General features: G+C 36.4%; 8 protein-coding genes across 8 annotated transcripts; 6 read left to right on the plus strand and 2 right to left on the minus strand.

The window, feature by feature from the left end:
- Positions 1 to 1216: 1216 nt before the first annotated feature.
- Positions 1217 to 2743, plus strand: EV154DRAFT_472003 (WD40-repeat-containing domain protein). Its single transcript, XM_051597893.1, has 7 exons — positions 1217 to 1279; positions 1345 to 1431; positions 1485 to 1577; positions 1642 to 2090; positions 2148 to 2263; positions 2336 to 2466; positions 2547 to 2743. The coding sequence occupies exons 1-7, from the start codon at positions 1259 to 1261 to the stop codon at positions 2643 to 2645; spliced, it is 996 nt and encodes a 331-aa protein (XP_051452756.1). The 5' UTR covers positions 1217 to 1258; the 3' UTR covers positions 2646 to 2743.
- A 151-nt stretch (positions 2744 to 2894) lies between these two features.
- On the plus strand, positions 2895 to 4053 carry EV154DRAFT_524862 (uncharacterized protein). The gene is made up of 3 exons (XM_051603221.1): positions 2895 to 2967; positions 3061 to 3872; positions 3929 to 4053. The coding sequence occupies exons 1-3, from the start codon at positions 2901 to 2903 to the stop codon at positions 4016 to 4018; spliced, it is 969 nt and encodes a 322-aa protein (XP_051452757.1). The 5' UTR covers positions 2895 to 2900; the 3' UTR covers positions 4019 to 4053.
- Positions 4054 to 6677: 2624 nt separating this feature from the next.
- On the minus strand, positions 6678 to 7364 carry EV154DRAFT_568820 (uncharacterized protein; the record flags this gene model as incomplete). The annotated part of the gene is made up of 2 exons (XM_051606095.1): positions 6678 to 7243; positions 7295 to 7364. 2 exons carry the CDS (start codon positions 7362 to 7364, stop codon positions 6678 to 6680), a joined length of 636 nt encoding a protein of 211 aa, XP_051452758.1.
- A 2570-nt stretch (positions 7365 to 9934) lies between these two features.
- EV154DRAFT_524875 (uncharacterized protein) lies at positions 9935 to 10950 on the plus strand. Its single transcript, XM_051603222.1, has 3 exons — positions 9935 to 10475; positions 10548 to 10662; positions 10731 to 10950. Exons 1-3 carry the CDS (start codon positions 10271 to 10273, stop codon positions 10753 to 10755), a joined length of 345 nt encoding a protein of 114 aa, XP_051452759.1. The 5' UTR covers positions 9935 to 10270; the 3' UTR covers positions 10756 to 10950.
- A 4007-nt stretch (positions 10951 to 14957) lies between these two features.
- Positions 14958 to 16032, plus strand: EV154DRAFT_555452 (uncharacterized protein; the record flags this gene model as incomplete). Its single annotated transcript, XM_051605275.1, has 2 exons — positions 14958 to 15420; positions 15485 to 16032. The coding sequence occupies 2 exons, from the start codon at positions 14958 to 14960 to the stop codon at positions 15898 to 15900; spliced, it is 879 nt and encodes a 292-aa protein (XP_051452760.1). The 3' UTR covers positions 15901 to 16032.
- Positions 16033 to 16962: 930 nt separating this feature from the next.
- EV154DRAFT_54201 (uncharacterized protein) lies at positions 16963 to 18117 on the plus strand. Its single transcript, XM_051604500.1, has 3 exons — positions 16963 to 17629; positions 17698 to 17736; positions 17809 to 18117. The coding sequence occupies exons 1-3, from the start codon at positions 17093 to 17095 to the stop codon at positions 17830 to 17832; spliced, it is 600 nt and encodes a 199-aa protein (XP_051452761.1). The 5' UTR covers positions 16963 to 17092; the 3' UTR covers positions 17833 to 18117.
- Positions 18118 to 18363: 246 nt separating this feature from the next.
- EV154DRAFT_524909 (uncharacterized protein) lies at positions 18364 to 20206 on the plus strand. Its single transcript, XM_051603223.1, has 3 exons — positions 18364 to 19084; positions 19240 to 19308; positions 19371 to 20206. Exons 1-3 carry the CDS (start codon positions 18459 to 18461, stop codon positions 20113 to 20115), a joined length of 1440 nt encoding a protein of 479 aa, XP_051452762.1. The 5' UTR covers positions 18364 to 18458; the 3' UTR covers positions 20116 to 20206.
- A 13-nt stretch (positions 20207 to 20219) lies between these two features.
- EV154DRAFT_568826 (uncharacterized protein) lies at positions 20220 to 20939 on the minus strand (the record flags this gene model as incomplete). The annotated part of the gene is made up of 1 exon (XM_051606096.1): positions 20220 to 20939. The coding sequence occupies one exon, from the start codon at positions 20937 to 20939 to the stop codon at positions 20220 to 20222; it is 720 nt and encodes a 239-aa protein (XP_051452763.1).
- Between the last annotated feature and the right edge of the window lie 1560 nt (positions 20940 to 22499).

Genomic DNA, 22499 nt, shown 5'->3' on the forward strand with positions numbered 1-22499 from the left:
GTCTAATCATCCTTTACAAAACCTGATTTGGTGCTCACTATCAAACTTTAAAACTCATATCTAAATACCACTACTCGGAACTCCCAAATTATAATATCAAACTTAAGACAATCCTTTATAAAATACAAGTGTTGCTCTGGTATTTATATCGCTTGATTGAGTCATTAGGACTTTCACCTGAGAGTGTTGCGTAATCTTATTGAAGTATATGGTAGCACATCAACTTTGTACGACACATGAGTGCAGCAAATAGGGTACATATATGCCTCTTGACGTTTAATCTTACTTGTTTTCCTCTATTCTTTATAGTTGATACCACTAATAGTGTCTTCTCCGGCCATGATACTACGTCTCCCGTATCCTTTGTCCTTTGGATCGGTATTAGAATGAGATAAGCTCTTCCATTGGTGTAAATTCCAGTCAACATTGAAGCCGTTAAAAGCATTTTATCTCGTCGGCTAGGAATATATAAATGTTAAAAATTTCCATTCGAAAAATGGAACAAGCATTTTATTGACGTGATAGCTGACATGTAATGTTCTTGGTGGATTTATCTATGCTTATGCGATATTCAACGGTCCATAAGTGTCAAAAGGTACACATAATTATCTTATAATGGGAAAACGACAGATACTCACAGACGAAGAACTCGCACAATGATCAATATATGTGATATAAAAGACTATAAAAATTTATAAAGCTCACCAAGAGACTTTTCAAAGTACTCTCTGTTAGAAAAAGCCTCTTTCGGAGAATCATTTACCCCATACATAAAGAATGCATTTGTAGCTGAAATGCATTTTGTCAGGGTCACACAAGATCAAATCCTTATGTCCTTTTGCTTTTTATGAAAAGAGTTCGTTACTTTTCTTATATCTGTAATTATTTAGAGTGTTAAGCGTAATCTCATTTTGTATGAAGGTTCAAAATTTAAATATATCAGTTACAAGTGCTTTTATGACATTTAAAGATCCGTGGTATTTATCAAGCCGTTGCTCTACAGTCATATGCTTCCTTCTTCTATTCTAATTCTTTCGTTACAAAATTCGACTTTTAAAAATTCATTGGATAATTGATATCGTCTGCCTCCTTCCGTAACCTTTGTCTGTGGGATTAGGTCAAAGAAAAAAGTATTACACAAAAAAAAACCAGTCATGACAGCGCTAAACTTTTGATTTCTGCTAAAATAAAAAGGTGACGTTTAAAACTAAAACCGTGTTATTACTCATTTTATCTTTTCAATTTATTCTTGAACGAAATGGAAGCTCCTGATTTTGAAGTAAAGCAGAAGAAACAGAGACGAATCAACATTATGCGCGAGATAGAGTACTAATGTCGTCATAGGTAGCCTCACCCCCTCCTGATGGTATCTCAGCCCTTGCTTTTTCTTCCCAGGCAGACCTTTTAGCTGTCCCTTCTTGGGATAACAATGTAGGTCTTACACAAACTTTTTAGCTATATCCTATTCACCTTTTTGAATCTAGGTTAGAATTTACGAGGTTCAGCCCACCGGAAATACAGTACCTAAAGCTTCTTATAGTCACGAAGGACCTGTTTTTTGTGTCGATTGGTCTAAAGTAAGAATATATACACGTCAAATAGATAGTAAGCTAACTTTTTTTTTTCTTTTTTTTTTTTTAGGATGGTATGTCAGTTGTTTCAGGTGGTGCAGATAAAGCAGTACGTATGTATGATTTGAATACGGGTCAAACAACACAGATTGGTGCACACGACGAGCCAGTAAAAGCAGTAAAATTTCTTGACGGACAAGCAAACATTTTAGCAACAGGTAGTTGGGATAAGACGTTAAAGTACTGGGATTTAAGATCACCACAACCTGTTGGTACTGTCGCACTCCCCGAAAGATGCTATTCGATGGATACAAAGGCCGATTTATTAGTTGCCGCTACTGCAGATAGAAGTGTGATGGTCTTCAATTTGAGCAATCCTACAACTATTTTCAAACAAACTATATCCCCTCTTAAATGGCAAACACGTAGCATTTCTTGTTTTATTGACGGTAAAGGTTATGCTATTAGTTCGATTGAAGGACGTGTAGGTATCCAATATATTGATGAAAAAGATGCGACGTAAGTATTGGTTATTGCTAGAAAATATTCAGTACATTAATATTTTAAATGTTTTAGAAAATGCTTCTCGTTTAAATGCCATCGTGATGAAACAAAGAATGTCTACTCAGTAAATGCAATCTCTTTTCATCCTATATACGGTACTTTCTCCACTGCTGGCGCTGATGGAACAGGTAATTTAAATTTCGCTTCGATATAGCTTAAAAGAGAAAGAGTTTGGGATTTAATTGCGTTGTATCTTTTAGTATCATTTTGGGATAAAGATTCAAAGCAAAGATTAAAGACTTTACCTAAGGCCAATGGTACAATTGCTTGTACTGCTTACAACCGTACCGGTAATATATTTGCGTATGCTGTTAGCTATGATTGGACAAAGGTAATAACATAACAGTAATATATATATATATATATAAAAGGGGAAGGAGAAGCCTATATTGATTATTTGTAAATATTCAGGGCCACAAATTCCATTCAACTGAAGGACAAGTAAACAAACTGATGCTTCATGCTGTTAAAGATGAAGATGTTAAGCCTCGTGCTCCCAAGAAGAGATAAATCTCTTTTGTAAATATTTCTTTCGTCACTATCCTTATACTTTTCTACATTATACTCAATAACACAAAAAAAATAAAAATCACAAGATATTATGCATGAATTTTCTATATTGATACTGCCCATCCCAGTTCAAATGATATGCACTCAAATACACACACACGTAGTACCCCTTCTTATTAGGAGTTATATATAAGGAGATGCAATTTAAAGATTTTTTTTCTTTTTTTCTTTTCTTCATCCTCTTTTCTTCACAAAATGCGTCCAGCGTCACTCTATTCAATTCAACCTGATCCATATCGTAATAGAAGATCTTCTGCTAAAGGTGAATACATCATCTAAATAGGTATTACATTATAATACTGCATATATATATTTTATCATTTTGGATTATTAATTTTTTTTTATGATTAAAAAGACGAGAACTCTTCTCCTACGACTCCAAAGTCGACAACACATCTTATTTTTGTACCCGAACCTGGCAGGACACATTCATATTTACCTTACTCAAATCATCCTCCAGATTTTAAGCAGTCCAGAGCAGAATTATATGTTGAAGATGATGCCATGACATTTTCCTCTGCTTCTCACCCGGTAGACATGATAAACGGGGAACATAGAAGTATACAACAACATGCCATGTCTTTAACAACACAATGTGGTACAAATAATGGCGGACATTTACGATCTGCCGATCTTAACGACTTGTCTTTAACGGACAAATTAAGATACAAACGCCAACAAAAGCAGGAAAAAAGCCATTTTTACACACCTACTTCCAAACGATTGTTTATTATATTCTGTGTCATGACATTATTGACTGTCATTAGCTTAATGATCTACTTCTGCTGGCCAAGAGTGCCTAAACTGGTTTTACAAAGCGAGAAGGCGGAACGGATCGGTGATCCTGCAGATTGGGGACCGACTCAACAACCCTGGTTACGAGCAGCATGGAAGTTGAACATGACTTTAGATAATAGCGCCAATTTTATACCTACTCGTATCAGTGACATTGAACTCATTCTGATGGATCGAGATACATATGTACCTTTTGCTTGGTCAAGAACCGGTCCCATTCATCTCATTCCCTATAAAGAGACATTGTATTCTTTAATATTTCGCGTAGATTATGAATCTCAAAGTGTTAATGACACGACATTTAAAAATTTATATAATGCTTGTGGTCCACAAATTCCAACCGAATCACCGGCCTTAAATGTGACAATGCAGGCAGGTACAAATATAACTTTTTTTAACGACTTTCATTTTAACTCATCCTTTAATAGGCAGTTGTTCATATTGCCGGTTTGGTTTGGTCCTCCATATTACTGGTCCAACCACCAGAGGGTGAAGGATTACACTGCCCATTTAACTAACTAATATAACACCTAATAAAAATTACTCTTATAACCGCAAACTAAATACACCATTTTGCATTTGAAAAAAATACAACCCTCAACAACCAATCCTACAAATTATGCAAAACATAGGGAATATCAAAGCTAAACTTAATGGTTAACACTAATAAGTTGCGGTTAGACTCCCTGAAAAAATTAAATATGGTAAATTACATTAGGTCAGCAAAAATTACCTGTTCTTATTGGTCAATTGAAAAATCTTATGATAGAAATGACCTATTGTGATCATATCCATTTCATAAGTTTTTATGCCAGGAATTGCATTCCCCAGTCTTAGCATAAACTGAGCCACAAAGAGCATTGGATCACATTTTTCACTTAAAGTTATAATAGTCTGTAAAGCAAAGAGGGTTGGCGCATTTTCTGTTCTTTGTTTACGTTAGAATATATTCTGACCTCTTTTTTAGGTGTTAATATTAACTGATTACTCTTTGACACACACTACTTTTAGAAGCCTAATTCGGTTGACGTTACAACTCTCAAAAAATACCTGTATTTATTCCAGAGATGCTGATTATAGAAGTGGTATTCACACCCTGAAAAAAAAAAAAAAAAAACTTGCGAAAAGAACATAAATAGAAGCAAGTACAATTGGTCTGACAATCTAGTGATCCTCTCTTCATCTTTGACTTGCTTAAAAGTGCTATCTACCTAATTTCAAATGATCGATGAGTTACTATCAAGGAGCCTAAACACAGTTTGGAACAAAGGGAATCAAATTTTAATCATGCAGCTTTTACTCTGATAATTGTTTATATCCAAGAACTTATAGATACAGGCTTTAATTATTTCCACTTTATCCTTGATATTGACGACCTGTTATTTTATCCAAGGATTTTTTTTTTTTTTTTTTGAATTATTTGGAGCTATCTTTCCGACAGATTAATTAGCCCGTTATAATTGCAAGTCTAGATGGGAATACGATTATACGTGTGTAAAAAGTCTGATCACGTCGTCAATGTTTTATCATCTAAAAACGTTGCGAGAGTTTCAACATTTATCTGATATGTCTATCATGCCGTTGATACTGGTAATCGTGGAATTTATGATTGTCTACCATAAATTGAAGTTTTGCTTACGATATTTTTTACATACGAACCAAGTGAGATGACTCGGATCCTGCTATAAATCAGTAATTTTGTTTCGAAAACAGTCTCTGTTCTCACATTCGATGAAGCTTTAAATAAGAGATGATGAAAGTTTTTTTTTTCGGTTTTCTCACTTTTTGGATGAAACTTTATATTATCGGGGTTGACAAATGCATAAATGTAGATCCTTTGTCAATTAAATGCACCTAATAACTTTAAATGCAATGGGAAAGGACCTTGACTGTGGTATCACAAGAAAATAAGTTAACTATGCGAAACAGTCAACAAGCTATTTGGAGCTTTGATTGCTCAAATGATACGATGTGTGTATATCTGGGTTGTTTAAAAACTCGGATGATCAATGAACTCGAGTATTGTAAATCACTAAAAATTGGCCGATTTATATAGTTAAAGCTTAATTAAGCAACCAAAGGGAATGTATTCACCCAATGATATAAAAATGTGCACAATAGACCCGGCTGTCCTTATCGGTTTATGATGTAATTAGATTGGACTACTTCGAAAATGGGTTCGTCAATATTAAAAGACGGAAGTGGAATGGTCCTATCTTGTCGATGAGGTAGTCATTTGTACCACCTTACGTAAAAAATGTCATTAAGGAGTATTGTTTGTTTGGTTTACCTAAAATCATCTTATTTTATAGAGTAGTCATGATTAAAGTTCGAGAACATAATAAACATCGGTAATCGGAAAAGCGTAAATAACTGACGATAATAGTATGCAGTATATCTTTTTTTTGTATATGATGTATGCGCTATATCTTGAAGAGGTATACACATTATATTCATCCTCCTTTTTTGTGAGGGTGTCATTATTTTAAAAAAAAGTGGCCTATCTCGAAAATAGGAAAATGAAGCAAAAGGTTTCCTGCCATTATAAGAATCGAGGCCGACAAATCTCAGATCCAACAACGTTTTTGGTCCCTCCCCCTCCCCCCTTTTTTTTTCTTCTTCTGAGGAGACCCTTAACACCCTCCAAGAAAAGTCAATAGGTTTTTTTATTTTATTTTTGTAAGGGTTGTTTACAGTAAGTCTATAGGCTATATATACATGTTTATTCATCCGGAACTACCTATCATTTTCAAATGTACAGAGGTGTCATTGAAGTAAATTCATGTAGTATTCTCGTTATGTCTCGAGTCTCCTAGATTGACACTTGCAAGAATGAATTTACGACTTTAGATTGAGTCGTTTGAAACTCACCCTTTAAAATTAATATCGTTTGGACACGTTCATATATCATTGTAAGGAATCCCAAAAACAGGGAGAATTGTAGTTAGGCACACAACAATAATACTAAAAAAAAAAAGGATTCTCTTTATTCAATTTTAAAAAGAAAAGAAATTAAAATGTACAGGTAATATGAATATACAGAATCGCAGTTAAGCCCAGGCGAAATTGCTTTTCTCGAGGATTGGAGGCATCTTTTTTCTGATGGGACTATTGTATATATACATAAAAAAAAAAATAGTTAGCAACAAATTCAAACAAGTTTTCTTTTTTAAGTATTTACGTTGACTTTGATGGGGTTAATTGGATTGGAGTTGTGTCCCGTTTTTTCCATTCAATAGCAATAGGCTTATATTCGAACTTTCTTTCCCGAATTAATTGCTTTTGTTGATAGTTGTGAGAATCTACACTATAGCGACGATGGGGTTGATGTCCACCTGTTTCAAACAGGTGTATCATTTCTTCCACCTGAGAAGGTCTACGTCCCTGGCTCCAATTTGAGTCAAATGAGGAGTCGGAGGATGCGGAAGGAGATAATTCGGGCATCTTGTATGAAAAGTCTATTTCTGAACGTGAAGATACCGAATAATGACGTCTCTTTTTGACGGGTTTGTGAAGAGCTGTGGGATGAATTGACTCCGGACTTGCTACGATCATATGATGAGACCTGTTGCCAGTCGAGATAGGGTTTCTGTCTTTGGTCGTAAATAATGGGTTGGTATCAATAAGGAGAGCTGGTTTTTTGGTATTTTTGGTATGGGTCGTGTCGTTTGGTATAACGATGGTATACGAAGGAAAATATGAGCTATACACACGGTTGTATAATTCACGTGAGATGAAACAGTCTAAAGATAAATTAGAATGATGCTTGTTTTTTTGTGGTCAGATAACTATACCAAGAGCGACAACAATCAGTGCTGTAGCGATGACTGATGTATGTGATATTAAAGGAAGGGAAAATGTCATAAGTAAGAACAAGAGGGAAGAGCTAGGATAAAATTATAAAATGAGTTCTCAATTAAGTCATTCTTCTAATGCAAAACTTACTATTTGTGAGTAGTAAGGGTGGATTTACAATCTTTAATCATGGTCACATCCAATCTTTTGAGGAGTAAAGAAAAAAAAAAGATCTGTTACTAATTTTTCATAAAAGTTTTAAAATAATTTATACAGAAAAAACCGCCGCCTTAAAATGTCTGCCAATCAGGTGTTATGTAATACAAACATTTATTTCTTTTTGTGCGACTTTTAGAAAGTACCTCCTCGGCTCTTTTAAATGTAGTATAGAATACTCAATTGACTATGATTATCGCTGTAATATTCTGTATGAGATAAACCAAGTCCAATAATAAGTAATGTGTATAAGAAGAGAGAGCACGAGGGTTGTCAGAGCAAAAGATTAAAAATTATGCTATTGTCGTCTAAGCGCGTGTGTAGAACGTATCACAAAAAGTGTAATTTTGTAATGATCTGCTTAAAAATCAGATCATTTATCTATTGTTTAAAATATTAATTATACTTTCTTTCTTTTTTTTTCTGACTGTAGATAAGCATCGTATGTCATTTGAACATCTACGTAGATTCATCTACGGAAATTACAGAATATGCACATATTCCCTTTTATTTTATCGAGATGTTGTCGGTGTCACAATTGGTGTCTATTATTTGTTAGCATGTTTTAAGATTAATTTACTAAACCACATAAAAATTGGTGGGGTCGGTGTACCATTCACAAGATACTTTAGTAAAAAGCGATTTTAGAACAACAAACAAAATGTTGTTGATACCAAGACTTTTAAAAATTATCCACGGCGTGAGTGTACCATGATAGCGATTTTTAATTCTCGTCATACCTCGTTTATTTATCAGATTCCGCTGTACTGGACATTCGAGACTTGGCTTTCTAGAAATAGCTGTTCGATTACGCTTGGCAAAGCTTTTTCGTTGTCAATGAAAATGGCCAAAGGTAGTTTGTAATCAGTATTTACTGACCAAGTTGCCACCCTCAGGTTTTTCTCTCAAAACATATGTGTATGTTTGTTCTATTTCTTTCATAAAAAAAATGCAGCAGCAATATCAAAGCTTTGTAATCGGTTTTTAGCCCTTAAGGTCTAGTAAGAACCAATTTTAGTGACTATAAAAGAAAGAAACCTGTATAGAACATCCATAACAAAGGTGACAAAATCCCTATGTTTACTTGTCAGAACAACATAAATTCTTACATAATCTTTGGATTTTGTCTATAATGAATTTCATACGTTGTTATAGTCTGATATTTACTATATGGATTTAATTTATAAGAGTAAAATAGTGTGATAATGAGGACTGCATGGTGCAGTGCTTTTTACTTTAAAAGCAACGACCGCTTATGCAAGTAAAACTATTTTGACCAGGTTTACAATAACATAACGACCACATCATACAAATAGTTTAAACGACTTTTTTGATGTATCTATCCCAACATAGCTGTAACACCCAATTTTTTTTATATTTATTTCAACAAGATGGTAATAAGATGGAACTGTAGATGAGTCTGACAAAGAGGGGTAGGCCTTTGTTGTAGTAGAAGGGTTATTCCACTAACAAATCTGACATTTCTGAAAGTAGATGAAGATCAAGAGCCCAAAGACGATTTTATCAACGAATCAGTTTCCAAAAAAAGAGCAAAAGTGTTCGATCCTGTGATTATCAAAAGAAGATACTTGACGTATTTCTCTGCGCTCAGGAGGAAACCTCTCTCCCAAGAGTATTAAAAGTTACAATTAAATTTCATTCAGTATTCCATAAATCTATCCCCTGAGTGCTTGCATAAAGAACCTTTGTAGATTACCGACCAGAAGCTGGGTTAAAAGGTAGAAAAATGCTCAGTGATCTTAATGAGTGCATTTTTCGCGGCCCTCCTGGGATATATATTAAAGTCCGACCGGTGACAACGAAAACAGATCGGTAAATGTTTAGCCTTTGCTGTTTTCGTCCAATAAGCCCCTTCTCACATGCATAAAGAAAAGCTCTCGTGGGGACGAATTGATTTGCAGAAAGAAAGAAAAAACGTAGACCCCACACAGTTTATTATATGCACTATTTTTAGGCTTGGTGTTATCTACAAATTATAAAAAAAAAAAAGTGTGTTGCAAACGATCTAATTTATTACAGTAAGAACAAGAGAGCCATCACAACAAATGCCATGGAAATCTCGTTAAAAGGACACAACCAGTGGTACCACTTTATGAACAGGGCCGGGTTGTAACAATAAAACCATTCCCAGTGTTTTTTTGTCAGCTAAAATAATTAGGACGGGATTGTAACGTCGTACAACATAAGCTCGTATCAAGGTAAAATAGGGGCGAATTATCTATTATAAAAAAAAAAAAGATATCACAAGGAAATCAAGATAATACTCTTATGACACATATTGAGTTATGACTCTTGTGACGCATAATGATTGTTTATTATTTGAAGAAAAATGTATAGATGGAATAGCATTTGGGTAAACTCTTTAATTTTTAATATTTGATTTGATAAAGATTTACCCTTTCATGCATTTCCTTTTCGAGAGTTCTTTTTTTTTTTTTCGGGTATAAATAAGAATGACCCTTTTTTTTTTGTCCTTTTTGACCAATAAAAGCAAAAAAAAAAAATTTGTTGTTGTTTGCCTCTATGCCGACAGCGTATAAAGTTTTAACACCTTATCGATCTGATTTGATGATTTTGAAAAACGCTGTGTCAAACAGGTAACGGATCCGAAAAATGAAAAATACAACCAATTAAAACCCACTTCAATAAAAAAAAAAAAAAACTGATAAACCCATCATTTTTTTTTTTTTTTCTATAAACCATATTTTTCTTTAACTCCTCATTATATTTATCTTAGCATGTTATCAAATCCTATACAACTTGTGCATACTTCAGATTTTCATATCAACGTAGAGAACGACCATATTTTATTACACGGTAACGTGGATGAATCAGCTGGCGTGATGTTAAGAGGCTCTGTAGTGCTAAACTGTCATGAAACAACAAAGGTCAAATCAATCTCCTTAAAATTTATTGGTAAAGCGAGAGTTGACTGGACTGAAGGTAGAGTAGCGACCAGTGACGGGAACCCATATATGCTTTCATTGACATTGACACTTTTTTTTTTATTGTTAGGGATCGGATCACACCAACGTCATTATAAAGAAGAAAAGACACTCATACAACACGAATGGAGTTTTCTACCTCCTAACCGTAAAACATACCATTTACCCGAAGGTCATTACAAATGGTAAAAAAAAAAAAAAAATCCTCATACGAAAAGGAAAATACGGGCTAACTTAAATATTTGTATGACAGGGATTTTGAACTACACACCAACTGAGTCTCCTCAACTTATATAGTAAGGTGCCCTCATCTGAATGTAAACTTTATTTTTAAAATCTTTCGTCCAATAAAATAGCCAGCCCACCAAATCTTCTTAGCTCAATTTGTAGATAGTCTCTTCTGGGAAACAATTATGCTTTTAAAATCATTTCATCCAATGAAATAACGAAAAAAAAAAAAAAAAAAAAAAAAACTTCTAAGTAAAAATTAACATGGCGAAATTAACATGTACATGAACATGATTTTTTATTAAGACAAATTTTATAAATTTTTAACTTTATGAGACAATGCCCACCAGAAGGTGCCAAACTTGCTGGTGTTGATTAAGTTGAAACGAGGGTTCATCTTTCTTGAAAAATCAAGCATCTCCACGAACTGACACTCTGTTTCTCTGTATGTCGACTTCGTCCGCAACAGCTTTTCAACAACAAGATTTCCTCCATTGTCTTTGTTACAAACGTAATAAACGCAGGAGTTTAAACCGTCGGACTGGCTTAGAAGTTCAAATCTTGTCACAGGTCCACGTTCACACCAAAGAGCGTATTCAACGATGGTGGGAGCACCAGTCAACGCATCGATTTTGACGACTTCACCGATAAAGAGGTTGTTTCCGTTTTGAAAAATTCCGGTTGAGCCAACTTTCATGGTCTTGTCATCATCGTCATTATCAACAAAGTCTCTAATAGTAGACTTGAAGGACACAGCAACCTCGAGGACTTTGTTTGAAGCTTTAACTGGATAATCCTGGCCTGCCACCAACCAAGAACCACCAGTCAATACATGTCGAGCCATCAACCTCTTTGCAAAAGCAACAGCGGCATCTCTTGAAGGATTATGTCTGTTGGTACGAAACAGACACTCTCGAATGAATTTATTAAATTGCTCACCCTTCTCAGTTTCATAAAAGATTGGGGATCCAAATCGATAAATATCATCAACAAGATGATGCATGATGTGCATTTTACTGGAGTTATAAACGGAGCCACCCCTTCTGTTAGGATACTTTCGCTTCATGTAAGCATCATGCTCCATCACCGAGACACGAAGATCATTGTAAGTGAACTCCACATACTTCAGGTACGAATCAGACTTATGCTTGATTTTGCTGATATAAGAAAGCGAAGCTAACTTGCCCAAATTTTCAAAGCAGGTCTTGATCAAGAGAACACCGTCATCACGTCGAATTTCACCAGAACAGATCAATTGATTCAACAGAATTGGTACTTGCTGAACGAGGATTTTGTAATCCCTACCTAAGAAAGATCCATGAAGACGCAATGATGAACGCAGCTTTCGGGTAAACCCTTTGCTAACGTAACCATGCAATCTTGTTTCGAGGATACTTTTCTCAGTTGGATTCAGATGGTCTTGCAACAATGTTTTTACCAAGGCTTTGCCGACACCAAGCATTATCGTATGAAGGAGCTCGATTGGACAATCCAACATCGTATCGAACGATTGAAGGTCTACCAGAGCCTGACCACCAACAAGTTTGTAACCAGTATCGACATTTACCAACAAAGTCTTGTCACCGCCAGAAGCCAAATATCGCGCGTACATATCTGCAACCACTTTTTCAGAGCGAGGGTCACAACGATAATCACTGCCATCAAGTCGAGCTGGGGTTTTTAATTCCCAAACACACTTTCGGCATGGCATCTTTGAAATGGCACCGCGACTAGAGGCAAGCTCCGAATGACGCGCATTATCAGCAGTGATAAATTGCAACGGAGCAACGACAACGACAGCCTCACCACCAGGCAAAAACATCTCCACACCTTTCTCCAACAACAAAAGATCTTCAACAATAGCAGGAAGCATTTGCATTGCTGACAGCAAATGATCTGTACAGATGAAGGCTGTATTCTCAAGTGCATGTCGTTCAGCAAGAGGCAAAGCGGCGGGTACCATAATCCAACTATCAAACTTGTTGTGTTTCTTGGTTCGATTTCCACTCATATCATCAGTAAAGAAATTCAGGGGAATAACCTTAACGGGCTTGAATTTACGAGCAGAAGAAGGAGAGGGGCGCTTCAAAGGATTTGGCATTTTCAATCTACTAATAATGGTACTAGAAGCTCTAAGGAGATTAGAGTCATCCAGCACATTACGTTCGAAATCCAATGACAAAGTTTCCGGGCGATCACACAAAATGCTTGAAATGAGATTCACTTCGACAGAAACTTTCCTGGGCATGTTGTGGAGGTATAACCTACCATCAACGGGAAGAACTTGGTAACCTTCAGCCATAACGATTGAATGATTCAAGGTATAAAACCTCTCCACAATCACAAAAGTTTGACCTGTTTTGATCAGATCACCAACCCAGATATCCTTTGGGATGTTGTTGATTATGACAGAGACCATTGGATGTTGAAACATCTTGTGGGTACGCCATTTGTTCGACTGGTAACTATCGACAAGCTCGCCCTCTGTATGATCAGGAAGTTTTGATAAATGATCAGTGACAGAAGGGTTTGCAACCAACAACTTCAAGACTTCGGAGGGAGGATTCATATAGAACGGGAGATCTTCTTCGACTTCTTGACCATTCACCTTTTTCTGAACCTTGACGTAGTGCTTCGTCTGTCTGAGCAAGGGAATCTGGTTTCTTGTTCTTCTTGAATCATCAAAGTTGAATATGAGATCAGCTGCAGGTACTTTGGCTTCGGGATAGGCAACCTTGGCTTCAGTGACGTCCTTGACAAGCTTCACAATATCTTTCATCAAACTTTGAGATATGTCACCCCCAGACCGATAATAGAATTGATACATCAATTGATGTATCTTATCCCTGAAAGGAAAAAACTCGCCGTTGACAACTATGGGTGTTTGATCCTCGATTTCGTCGACTACAGCTTCCGGTTCATCAACAATGGATTCAGTGAATTCAATGTCTTCATCAAAAGGTTCATCTTCGTCCTCGTCGTCTTCCTCGTCACTGTAATCTTGGCATTCAGATTCGTCCTCTTGATGAAACACCATACGATCCAGACTGATGCGAGTAGATCTAATCGACTCAGGTAATGCAGTAACTTCTGGTCCATTCACTCGCCTGAAGGCCGTGTTGCTTGGGGTAATGGGTGCCTTAAAAGTGAAGGCTTCGGTAATTTTATGTGATTTTTTATGACGTGTAAGGGCGCTTGGATGCCGGAAGCGCTTGCCACATTCATTGAAATCGCAACGATAGGGGTTTTCGGTTTCGTTGGTTTGTTCAGGTTGAGTATTCATAATTCAGGAAGTAAAAGAGATAGAGATATAGTTTTTTTTTTTTTTGACTTAGAGGTTTTTTATATGCAAAGGTTTAGACCAGAATTTTGAACTACAGCTATTTCCAGCAGGTTCTTTTTCTTTTAGCTTCTTTTTTTTTCTTCATGTCTTTCTTTCCGTTTCTTTAACTTTTTAACTTGGTAAGTTATTTTCTCTTATTCCCTTTATAAACGCTAAAGCTATCTATCTTATAGTTTTTCACTTTTATGCTCAATAGTACACTCATAACTGACCCATCTATGTGGAAGGTATATTGCTAGCACTTTTTTTTTTGTTCAAATGAAGACTAAAAAAATTTTTTATAACAGATTTAACGCGTAATGAAGTGAGGTAAGTCTATTGCTTTTCGTGTACAAACAACATGCATTAACGTTCATACTTCTTTAGTCAAATACGGATTACTCTGAACGGCACAAGAAATAAGGTAAAGTGATTTTTATTCAACTATTCCAGTATCATTTACTAACTATTTTTTTATAGGTTTGTTGTACGCATCTGGCTATACATGCTCTATAGAACAATGCATACTGTCTTACAGTCTTCTGGGAGTAGTGGATTAAATTTATGCATTTTTTACACCATCCTGAAGGGATTTCCAATGGCTGGCAAGGCTGTATGGCATCCAAGCCATCCATTATTTTTTTTAAATAAAATCTACATTTTAAGCCTATAATTCTATCCAATCAAAATAATTATTTTTAAACAATTTGAACCATTTTTATTTTGGCAAAAACGGTTCCACCGAAATACAAAAAATTCTATAACCCGACAATGTCCATATTAAGATTAACCAAAAAAATTGAGCTTTGAACGTCCGAAAAACTCTATGGGTGTGTACCTTTACCAGGCGATTTACCAGAGAGTGTGCAACATGATTTAGGTGAAGTAAATTACAGACTAAAGGCGACAGTGGAACGACCCACATTTTCAATGAATTACAACGATAAGAAACTTTTACGGGTTTCCCGAGTTTTACTGCCATCTTCACTAGAGTTGTCACAATCACTGGTGATATCGAATGTTTGGGTCGATAAACTAAGCTATGACATCAGTGTACCAACAAAAGTATTTGGATTAGGTAGTATCATACCCATCACTTTTGCGCTTGTACCCATAGCTCAAGACTTAAGAGTTAGATCCGTATCTTGTGTTTTAAAAGAGTACACAACCTTGTCCGCCGACGATCATTCGAAAATGGAAGGCAAAGTGATAAAACATTTACGTGACGAACATTTCGCTTCTGGACCGGATCAATGGACAAAGACTGAATTATTGACTGTACCCGATTACAACTCACATCTTGCCCAAACTGATTCAAATTGTGATCTGATAAAAATCAAGCATAAGCTTAAATTCACAGTCTCTTTAACAAATGCAGACGGTCATATATCAGGTAAAAAGATAAACCGTTTTTACTCATCCCCCAAGATAAATACTAAACACCTATTTTATTACAGAGTTACGTGCAGCAATCCCGATCGTTATTTCTGAAATATCCCCAGAGGAAGATGAAAATGCCTTGCCTTCCTACGAGGACGCTTGGAAATCTGCACCTTACGATCCTCAACAAGTCGCTGATTTAATTGCCAGAGGCGATTTACCACCTTCGATTGCCATATCAGCACCTAACGAAGCAGCGAGCGGAGCCAACCGAACACTAGCACCCAATGATACAGATGATGAAGGAGACTCAAGCACACGCCCACATACACCAACTTCACTAGACGATAATATTTTACCTTTACCGTGGGAAGGAATCGATATTTCAAGGGTGCCATCATATACAACCGCTATCAGATCAAATAGACTGTACAGTTTCTCTGGTTCCCTTCCGGGATATGATTCCATAGCCGTCCCAGGAAGAAGTGGGTAATACGAATGTACATTTTTAGGGATGGTCTTACTCAGGGATACTCTCTTCTATGGTATTTACTTGTCAATATATATATTTATATAAACTAGACAGAAATCTATTCCAGTAAAACCATCAACCATATACTTTTTTTTTTCTTTCTTTAGAATACTAGACATATAGATCATGCTTCCCAACCTTATATAAATAAACTGCACCTATTTAAATTAGTGTTTAAAATGTTAATTTCACTTATTCTGATTTAAGCAGAAAACACAATTTAATGCAATCATTCCCAGCTGTATGCAAGTGTTTCTTTCGAGAGCATAATATACCTTATACAGTAATTGTGCGGTACAAGGGTATGTTTGAATAAGAATGAGTGGTATTAAAAGATCAGGAATTTTCTCTGTCAGTATAAAGGTCCAATTGCCATATTGTCTGACTTTTTTTCTCACACACATTAGGATTGCTTGTTCCTGGACGGATAATCTCTGTTGGGTTCCACTCCGTTGACGAATGTGACTAGTGTTTTCCGCTGCTAATGTGTGAGTTTTGAAACTGAAAGTTTATCTTGGTTATGGCATGACTTTTTCGCCCATTGTAACGAGTGACCTGCCATCTACGTAAAGTGCGCTAAAATGAAACGTCATGAACCAAACAGCACACTCTCATTTATAGCCCTCTGTTGATATATTCTGGCCATATACACACATACACACAACAGAAAATGAGGTTTTATGGCCCATACCTCTCTTGTACACAATAGTAATTAAGAACCCAAGCAGTGGGTCCATTGTATCACCCCAATTTTTTTTTTTTTTAATGATCCGGGGTTTCGATAAAAAGGGCAGAATCAAGCAAGTCAACTCGTTCTTTCTTACTATTTTACTTGGTGATATCCATTGCATTGTGATGGAACCACTTATTTTGTTTTGCAGGCTAGTGTTCATACATTATAATTAGAATATTCCCCGCCTTCCTTTTTTTTTTTTTTTTTTGACTACCACATAGGTAACCTTCTTACGTTTTAAATGGTTCCTGACAGCTTATAAGCTGTACACGTGTAAGGTTACTTGTTCAGTTGAAAATCCTATAAACAAGAAATATGTATATATTTAGGTTGCTCCTCCTACCCCCTTGTATCCCTTCTTTTTAGTTTTTTTTTCTGTCTTTTTTACACTCTTTCTTACTTTTTTTTAAAAAAAAAAACATGAGCTCAACCAATGAATGGAATGTCTACCCATTAGTAGACGATGCGGACGATCGCACTGTAGAGGAATATCTCATGGATTATGAGATCGAAGACGACTGGCCCGAATACGAAATTCCCAAAGATGATATTGTATTAAATAAGGAAGCATTGACTGCCATTAAACAACTCACACAGCCACCGCCCGTAGCAGCAGCAGCAGCAGCAGCAGCAATAGCAGCCGAAGGAGGGAGTCCATCTGACGAAGAATTTCTTAAATGGGTGATACCCGCTCTAGAAAATGAAACAGCGCAACCACAAGAAAAGAAGAACCCGATCAACGCTATGCATCAAACTAAGGGTTTATACAACCGGGTGAACGAGGAGACCGTACTATCAGCACCACCAGCAGTGGTAGAGGCGCCATTGTGTAAGGCAGCAGCAGCAGCAGGAGGAGGAGTGACAGTCAAGGTGCAACGTACAATGATGGATGCACCCGAGATAATGACAATGTTTTTGATGACTTGTATAGTCATATGGCTATTGTTACAATGGAAGGTAAAAGGTGTCTCTTTATGTGGCACTGCTTATATATTTATCTCTCTTTTTTTTTTTTTTTTACATAGAACTGGCGGAAAAGAACATATACCGAAGAACAACTCCCGGTAAGAAAGAGAAAGTATATGTGAACACAGACAAATAATAATAACCCGTTTTTTTTTTTTTTTTTTGGGTAGTACTACCATATTGAGAAAGAATAAGAGAGAAATACACACTTTTCAATTACATACCCCCTCTTTCCTTTTCTTCTCGCCCGAATAATAACATCACGCCTTTCTTTTTAAAAAAGACGCTATGGAATCAACAAATTTCTGCGCTTTTTTTAAAAAAGGAATAAACACGCAGAGCCACGCATTTTAAGAATATGTTACACGATAAATAAATAAAGCGCATCCATAAAAAAAAAAGGTGCCTCATTTATCCATGTTTTGAAAAATGACATTGAGAAAAGCGGTTAGATAACCGGGAGTAAAGGAAATTCATATATCTATATTAAAGGAGTCTTTTCTTATGTCTGCAACCAAGTAAAAAAAAAAAGGAGGGGGGAAGGGTCAGACCAGAAAGTATATACTAATCCCTACTCCTCCTTTTCCGTCCCCCCCCCACTCCGTTGCTAAGGATGAGGGCAACCCTTGGGCGTTCGACCTTTGCCAAAAATAGTAGGACATGTGAGTGGAACCTTTTTTTTTTAATGCAAAAGTGCCCTAACAAACACACATAATAGTTAAAGTGCTTTTTTTTTTTTATTTCTTGTTAAATCTTTTTTTTTTTTCATTAAACTTTCTTCTTTCTTCTTATTAAAATAATTATTATAGAAAAACCAAAAATGTTACAAACACCACCTGCTGCAACAATGACGGATGTCAAAGTAGCTACAAATAACACGCATTGGCATCAAGATATGAAAAAAAAGGAGGAATTGCGTATCAGTCATCGACTCTCCAGTCCACTTTCTATCGCCTCTCCCGTATCACCTCAACCTTTATTTAATTCAGTCCGTAACCGTTCCTTTTCTTCTTCACAACACAGTCTTCAATCCACCGTTAGTGATCCACTACTAGACCATTCTCACTTAAAACCCGGTCAAAATGCATCTTTACTTTCTTACAGCACCACCATCAACATGTATCGAGAAAATGCCAAAAAGACCAACAATATGGAAATTCAATGTGATTTTGCCATCTTTTTAGTGGAAGCTTCTAAACGATTAGCACAGCAACAACAGCAGGAAGGTGGAGACATCAATGCATCAAATCAACAGAGAGCCTACATGTTGGAAGCTGAAAAATCCTTAAAGCAAATCGCAATGCGTGGTCATAGTGAATCTCAGTACTACCTTGCCAATATGTATGCAGCCGGTCTATTGAATAAAACCGGTAAAGCTGATTTTGACAAATCTTTTCCTTTATTTGTACAATCAGCCAAACATCATCATCCTGATGCAGCCTATAGGTAAGGTGTTGAGGGCTCTTTTTTTTTTACCTTTTTGATGTCCCTAAAGATCAACTTGATAGATAATGCAATTCATACTTGTGCATGACATGTTTATTTATATAATTTTTTTTTTTTTTGTATTAAATTTTTTATTTATTTATTTATTTACTTAGAACTGCGAAATGTTATGAAGATGGTCTCGGCACAAGAAAAGACAAGGCCAAAGCAGTTCAATACTACAGGTAAAAAAAATTGTTAAATTCATACAAAAAGATTAGACACTAAAAAAGAATACATGAAACAGGAAAGCAGCCACCCTGAATCATCCTGGCGCAATGTATCGGCTTGGCTTGGCAGAAATGAAGGGTGAATTAAACCGGTCTAGAAACATACGTGATGGTCATAAATGGTTAAAAAGATCGGCTGAAGCAGCTACAGTTCAATACCCACATGCTTTACATGAACTCGCTAGACTCCATGAAATTGGCCTTGAATCCATTCTCTTTATCGATCTTAAATATGCCGTCAGTCTGTACCATGAAGCAGCCAGTTTGGGTTATGCCCCCTCTGCGCATCGTCTCGGCGAATGTTATGAATTTGGAAAACTTGACTGTACATCGGATCCTGGTTTATCCATCCACTATTATAGTATCGCTGCAGAACAACAGCATCCTGAATCGTGTTTCGCTTTGACAGCTTGGTACTTGGTAGGGATCCCTCATATCTTGCCTCCTTCTGATGAACAGGCCTATGCATGGGCCATGTGTGCTGCCCGTTCTCAATTACCCAGAGCAGAGTATGCCGTAGGCTACTTTACTGAAATGGGTATCGGTACTACTAAAGATGAACACGCTGCTATGCAATGGTATGAAAAGGCTGCTCACCATGGTGAAAAGAGAGCCATCCAAAGACTGAAACCAATGGCACGTCCCACTGTCAATACAGCTAGTAAAAGACTGAGCTTCTTGTCTCATACTAGTAAAAAGGAGGAGCCTACTAATTTCATTAAAAGGGCCACCTCCTTCTTGAGAAAACCAACTTCACCTTAAATCCTCTATCCTCTATCACTATAGAATACCCTTTTTTTTTTTTTTCTTTCTTATTAAAAAAAAACTAATAAAAAAAAATCATTGTCCCGTGTTTATTACATAAACTAATAACGTGGATTGTGAGGAGGTTGGGGTAAAGTTTGGATATGGGTTTGATTTTGAGCTTGCAATTGTTGTGGTTGCAAGTAAGCCACCAACAATTTCAACTGTGAGTTTTCCTTCTTGTAAAAATCAGCTTCGTTTACTTTCTCTTGCTTCTGAGCCTCCAAGTGATTAAACCGTGTTTCCAGATCCTGTAATCGTTTCTTGAGATCGTTTAATTCGGCATCCTTGTGCATTAATTTTTCTTCGATATTTCTTCTTCCCATGGCTTGTTTATTGGCTGATTTGGTATACTCTTCCCGTTGTTTCTCGACCCGTTCATCACTTAACTGCTTCATGTGTTCAATTTGTTGTCGAATCACGAGTTCTCGCGCTGTTTGTTCCTCACCCAACTCCTTTAGTCTGGTCTGATATTGTATGATTTGTTCTTGTTGATCTAGCGTCTTTGTATGTTCACCTTTGTATAGTTTAGCAAGCGCATTGTAATTATCTTCAGCCGCTTTCACATAGTTGGTCAATTGCAAGGACTTGGTCTCACAATGTTCAGCTTCTTTACGGAACTTGTCTCGCTCCTGTCGCAGCTTGTCTAGATCTTTATTTTGATGCGAAAGTACCTGTAGCGTCTTACTCAAGATATCGCGAAAGTTTTGAGGTAGTGCTTCTTTGGTTAATTCTTGCTTTAACAATTGAATTAGAATGTCTTTCTTTTCGTTTTCTGTCATCTATGCGTGGTTTATATGTTGTCTACAAAAAAAAAAGTAAAATAAAAAAAAAGATTTTTTTTTTTTTTTTTTTTGTATGTTGGAGCTTTGTGTTCAAGTGGGAGGAAACAGAGTGGCCAATAAAACATGGGCGGTTATCCAAACTACATTTGAACACATTGCTGCTGCTGCTACGCGTCATGCTATTTTGGAGTAGATGATGGTATGATGTATTAATAATTTACTTGCCTGTGAATGCCACCTTTCTTCATTGTACCATACAGCCTACAAAGGGAAGGATCACAGACTCAGTTGGTCTGACGGACGATTTTGTTTAGTTTATCACTTGCTGCAAAAAAAAAACACTTTAGAACAATGAGGGGAAATGATGTGGATTCTAGTAGCATAGCATTTATCCCAAATAGGACATATTCATCTCTTAAAAGTATGTTATCCAGGTGGATATGAACTGTCAAACACTGATGAAATAAAACGAAGCCTAAATTCCCTTGTGTGTGATGATAAAGTTACTCTCAGCTAACTAAACGCCCCCCCCCCTTCCTTTGTTACTACTGTTGTGGTGCTGTCAAAATTGGGTTGTACATGGCGACATTCTCTAAATTTTTTTTTTAGCGCTTTGATAAACATGCATTATTATTACATCAAACCTTATTAAGCGTCACAAATGTGATGTATTGCATGGTCTAAACGGTATTCAAGATATTATTTTGCATTTTCCAATAACTAGTAAAAGTTACTACACATGACTTTTGGCATCATTTCACAAAGCAGCAATTGTCAAGCACATACAAGCTTTTTTGTCTGGCTCAAGACAAGTGATATCTCATGGACATGATCAGTCACAAAGCTCGTTTTAAAAATGAATTCTTCCCGGATGAGATGAATTAAAGCGTAAATCTGTTGTTTTTCCTATTGGCGCTCTCCTTTCAAATACTTATGCTTGAAACATGTGTCATACAAAATATTAAAAAAAAAAAAGTCAATCCCAAATGTTTTTTTTTTTTTTTTTGTATGAAAGAGACTAGATCTTTATTGTTTAAAGTCAACAATTCGAATCGCAAATATTATTGGACCGGACAATTGAGTGACTGTGGAATAATGGGTACGGGGATGGGGATTAATGTAAGGGTGGAGCGAAGGAGATGATGTGGGATATTTTTGGGTTTTTAGCTTTTGTTATTTTTTTGATTTTTTATATTTTTGGAAATGTCCATGTCCTCTTCTTGTTCTATGAGTAACGAAGCGATTGTTTGCTGAGTGCGTTTGACAGTGGTCTCTACGTGAAATGTAATGTCGCGGAAAATTTCGTTGAGGTGTGATAGCCATATCGAGTGGATAGTCGAGCCTAGTAGTTGTATGAAGTTGCAGTGAGGGAGTGTGGTGATTGTGCCTTGATATTTGAGCTGAAAAATGCTTTGTAAAATAATGGCTTGTTGTTCTGGTTTGGATAAATCTTGTAGTTGGTTGAAAGCAAGTAATATAGAAGCCCATACGGACCATCGTTGGGGACAGGTGACGAAAACGTGTTCTGCATTTGCGAGTATGTTTGGGCAGATATCA

Source organism: Mucor mucedo, assembly GCF_025094135.1.
Source record: "Mucor mucedo strain NRRL 3635 chromosome Unknown EV154scaffold_135, whole genome shotgun sequence".
NCBI lineage: Eukaryota > Fungi > Mucoromycota > Mucoromycetes > Mucorales > Mucoraceae > Mucor > Mucor mucedo.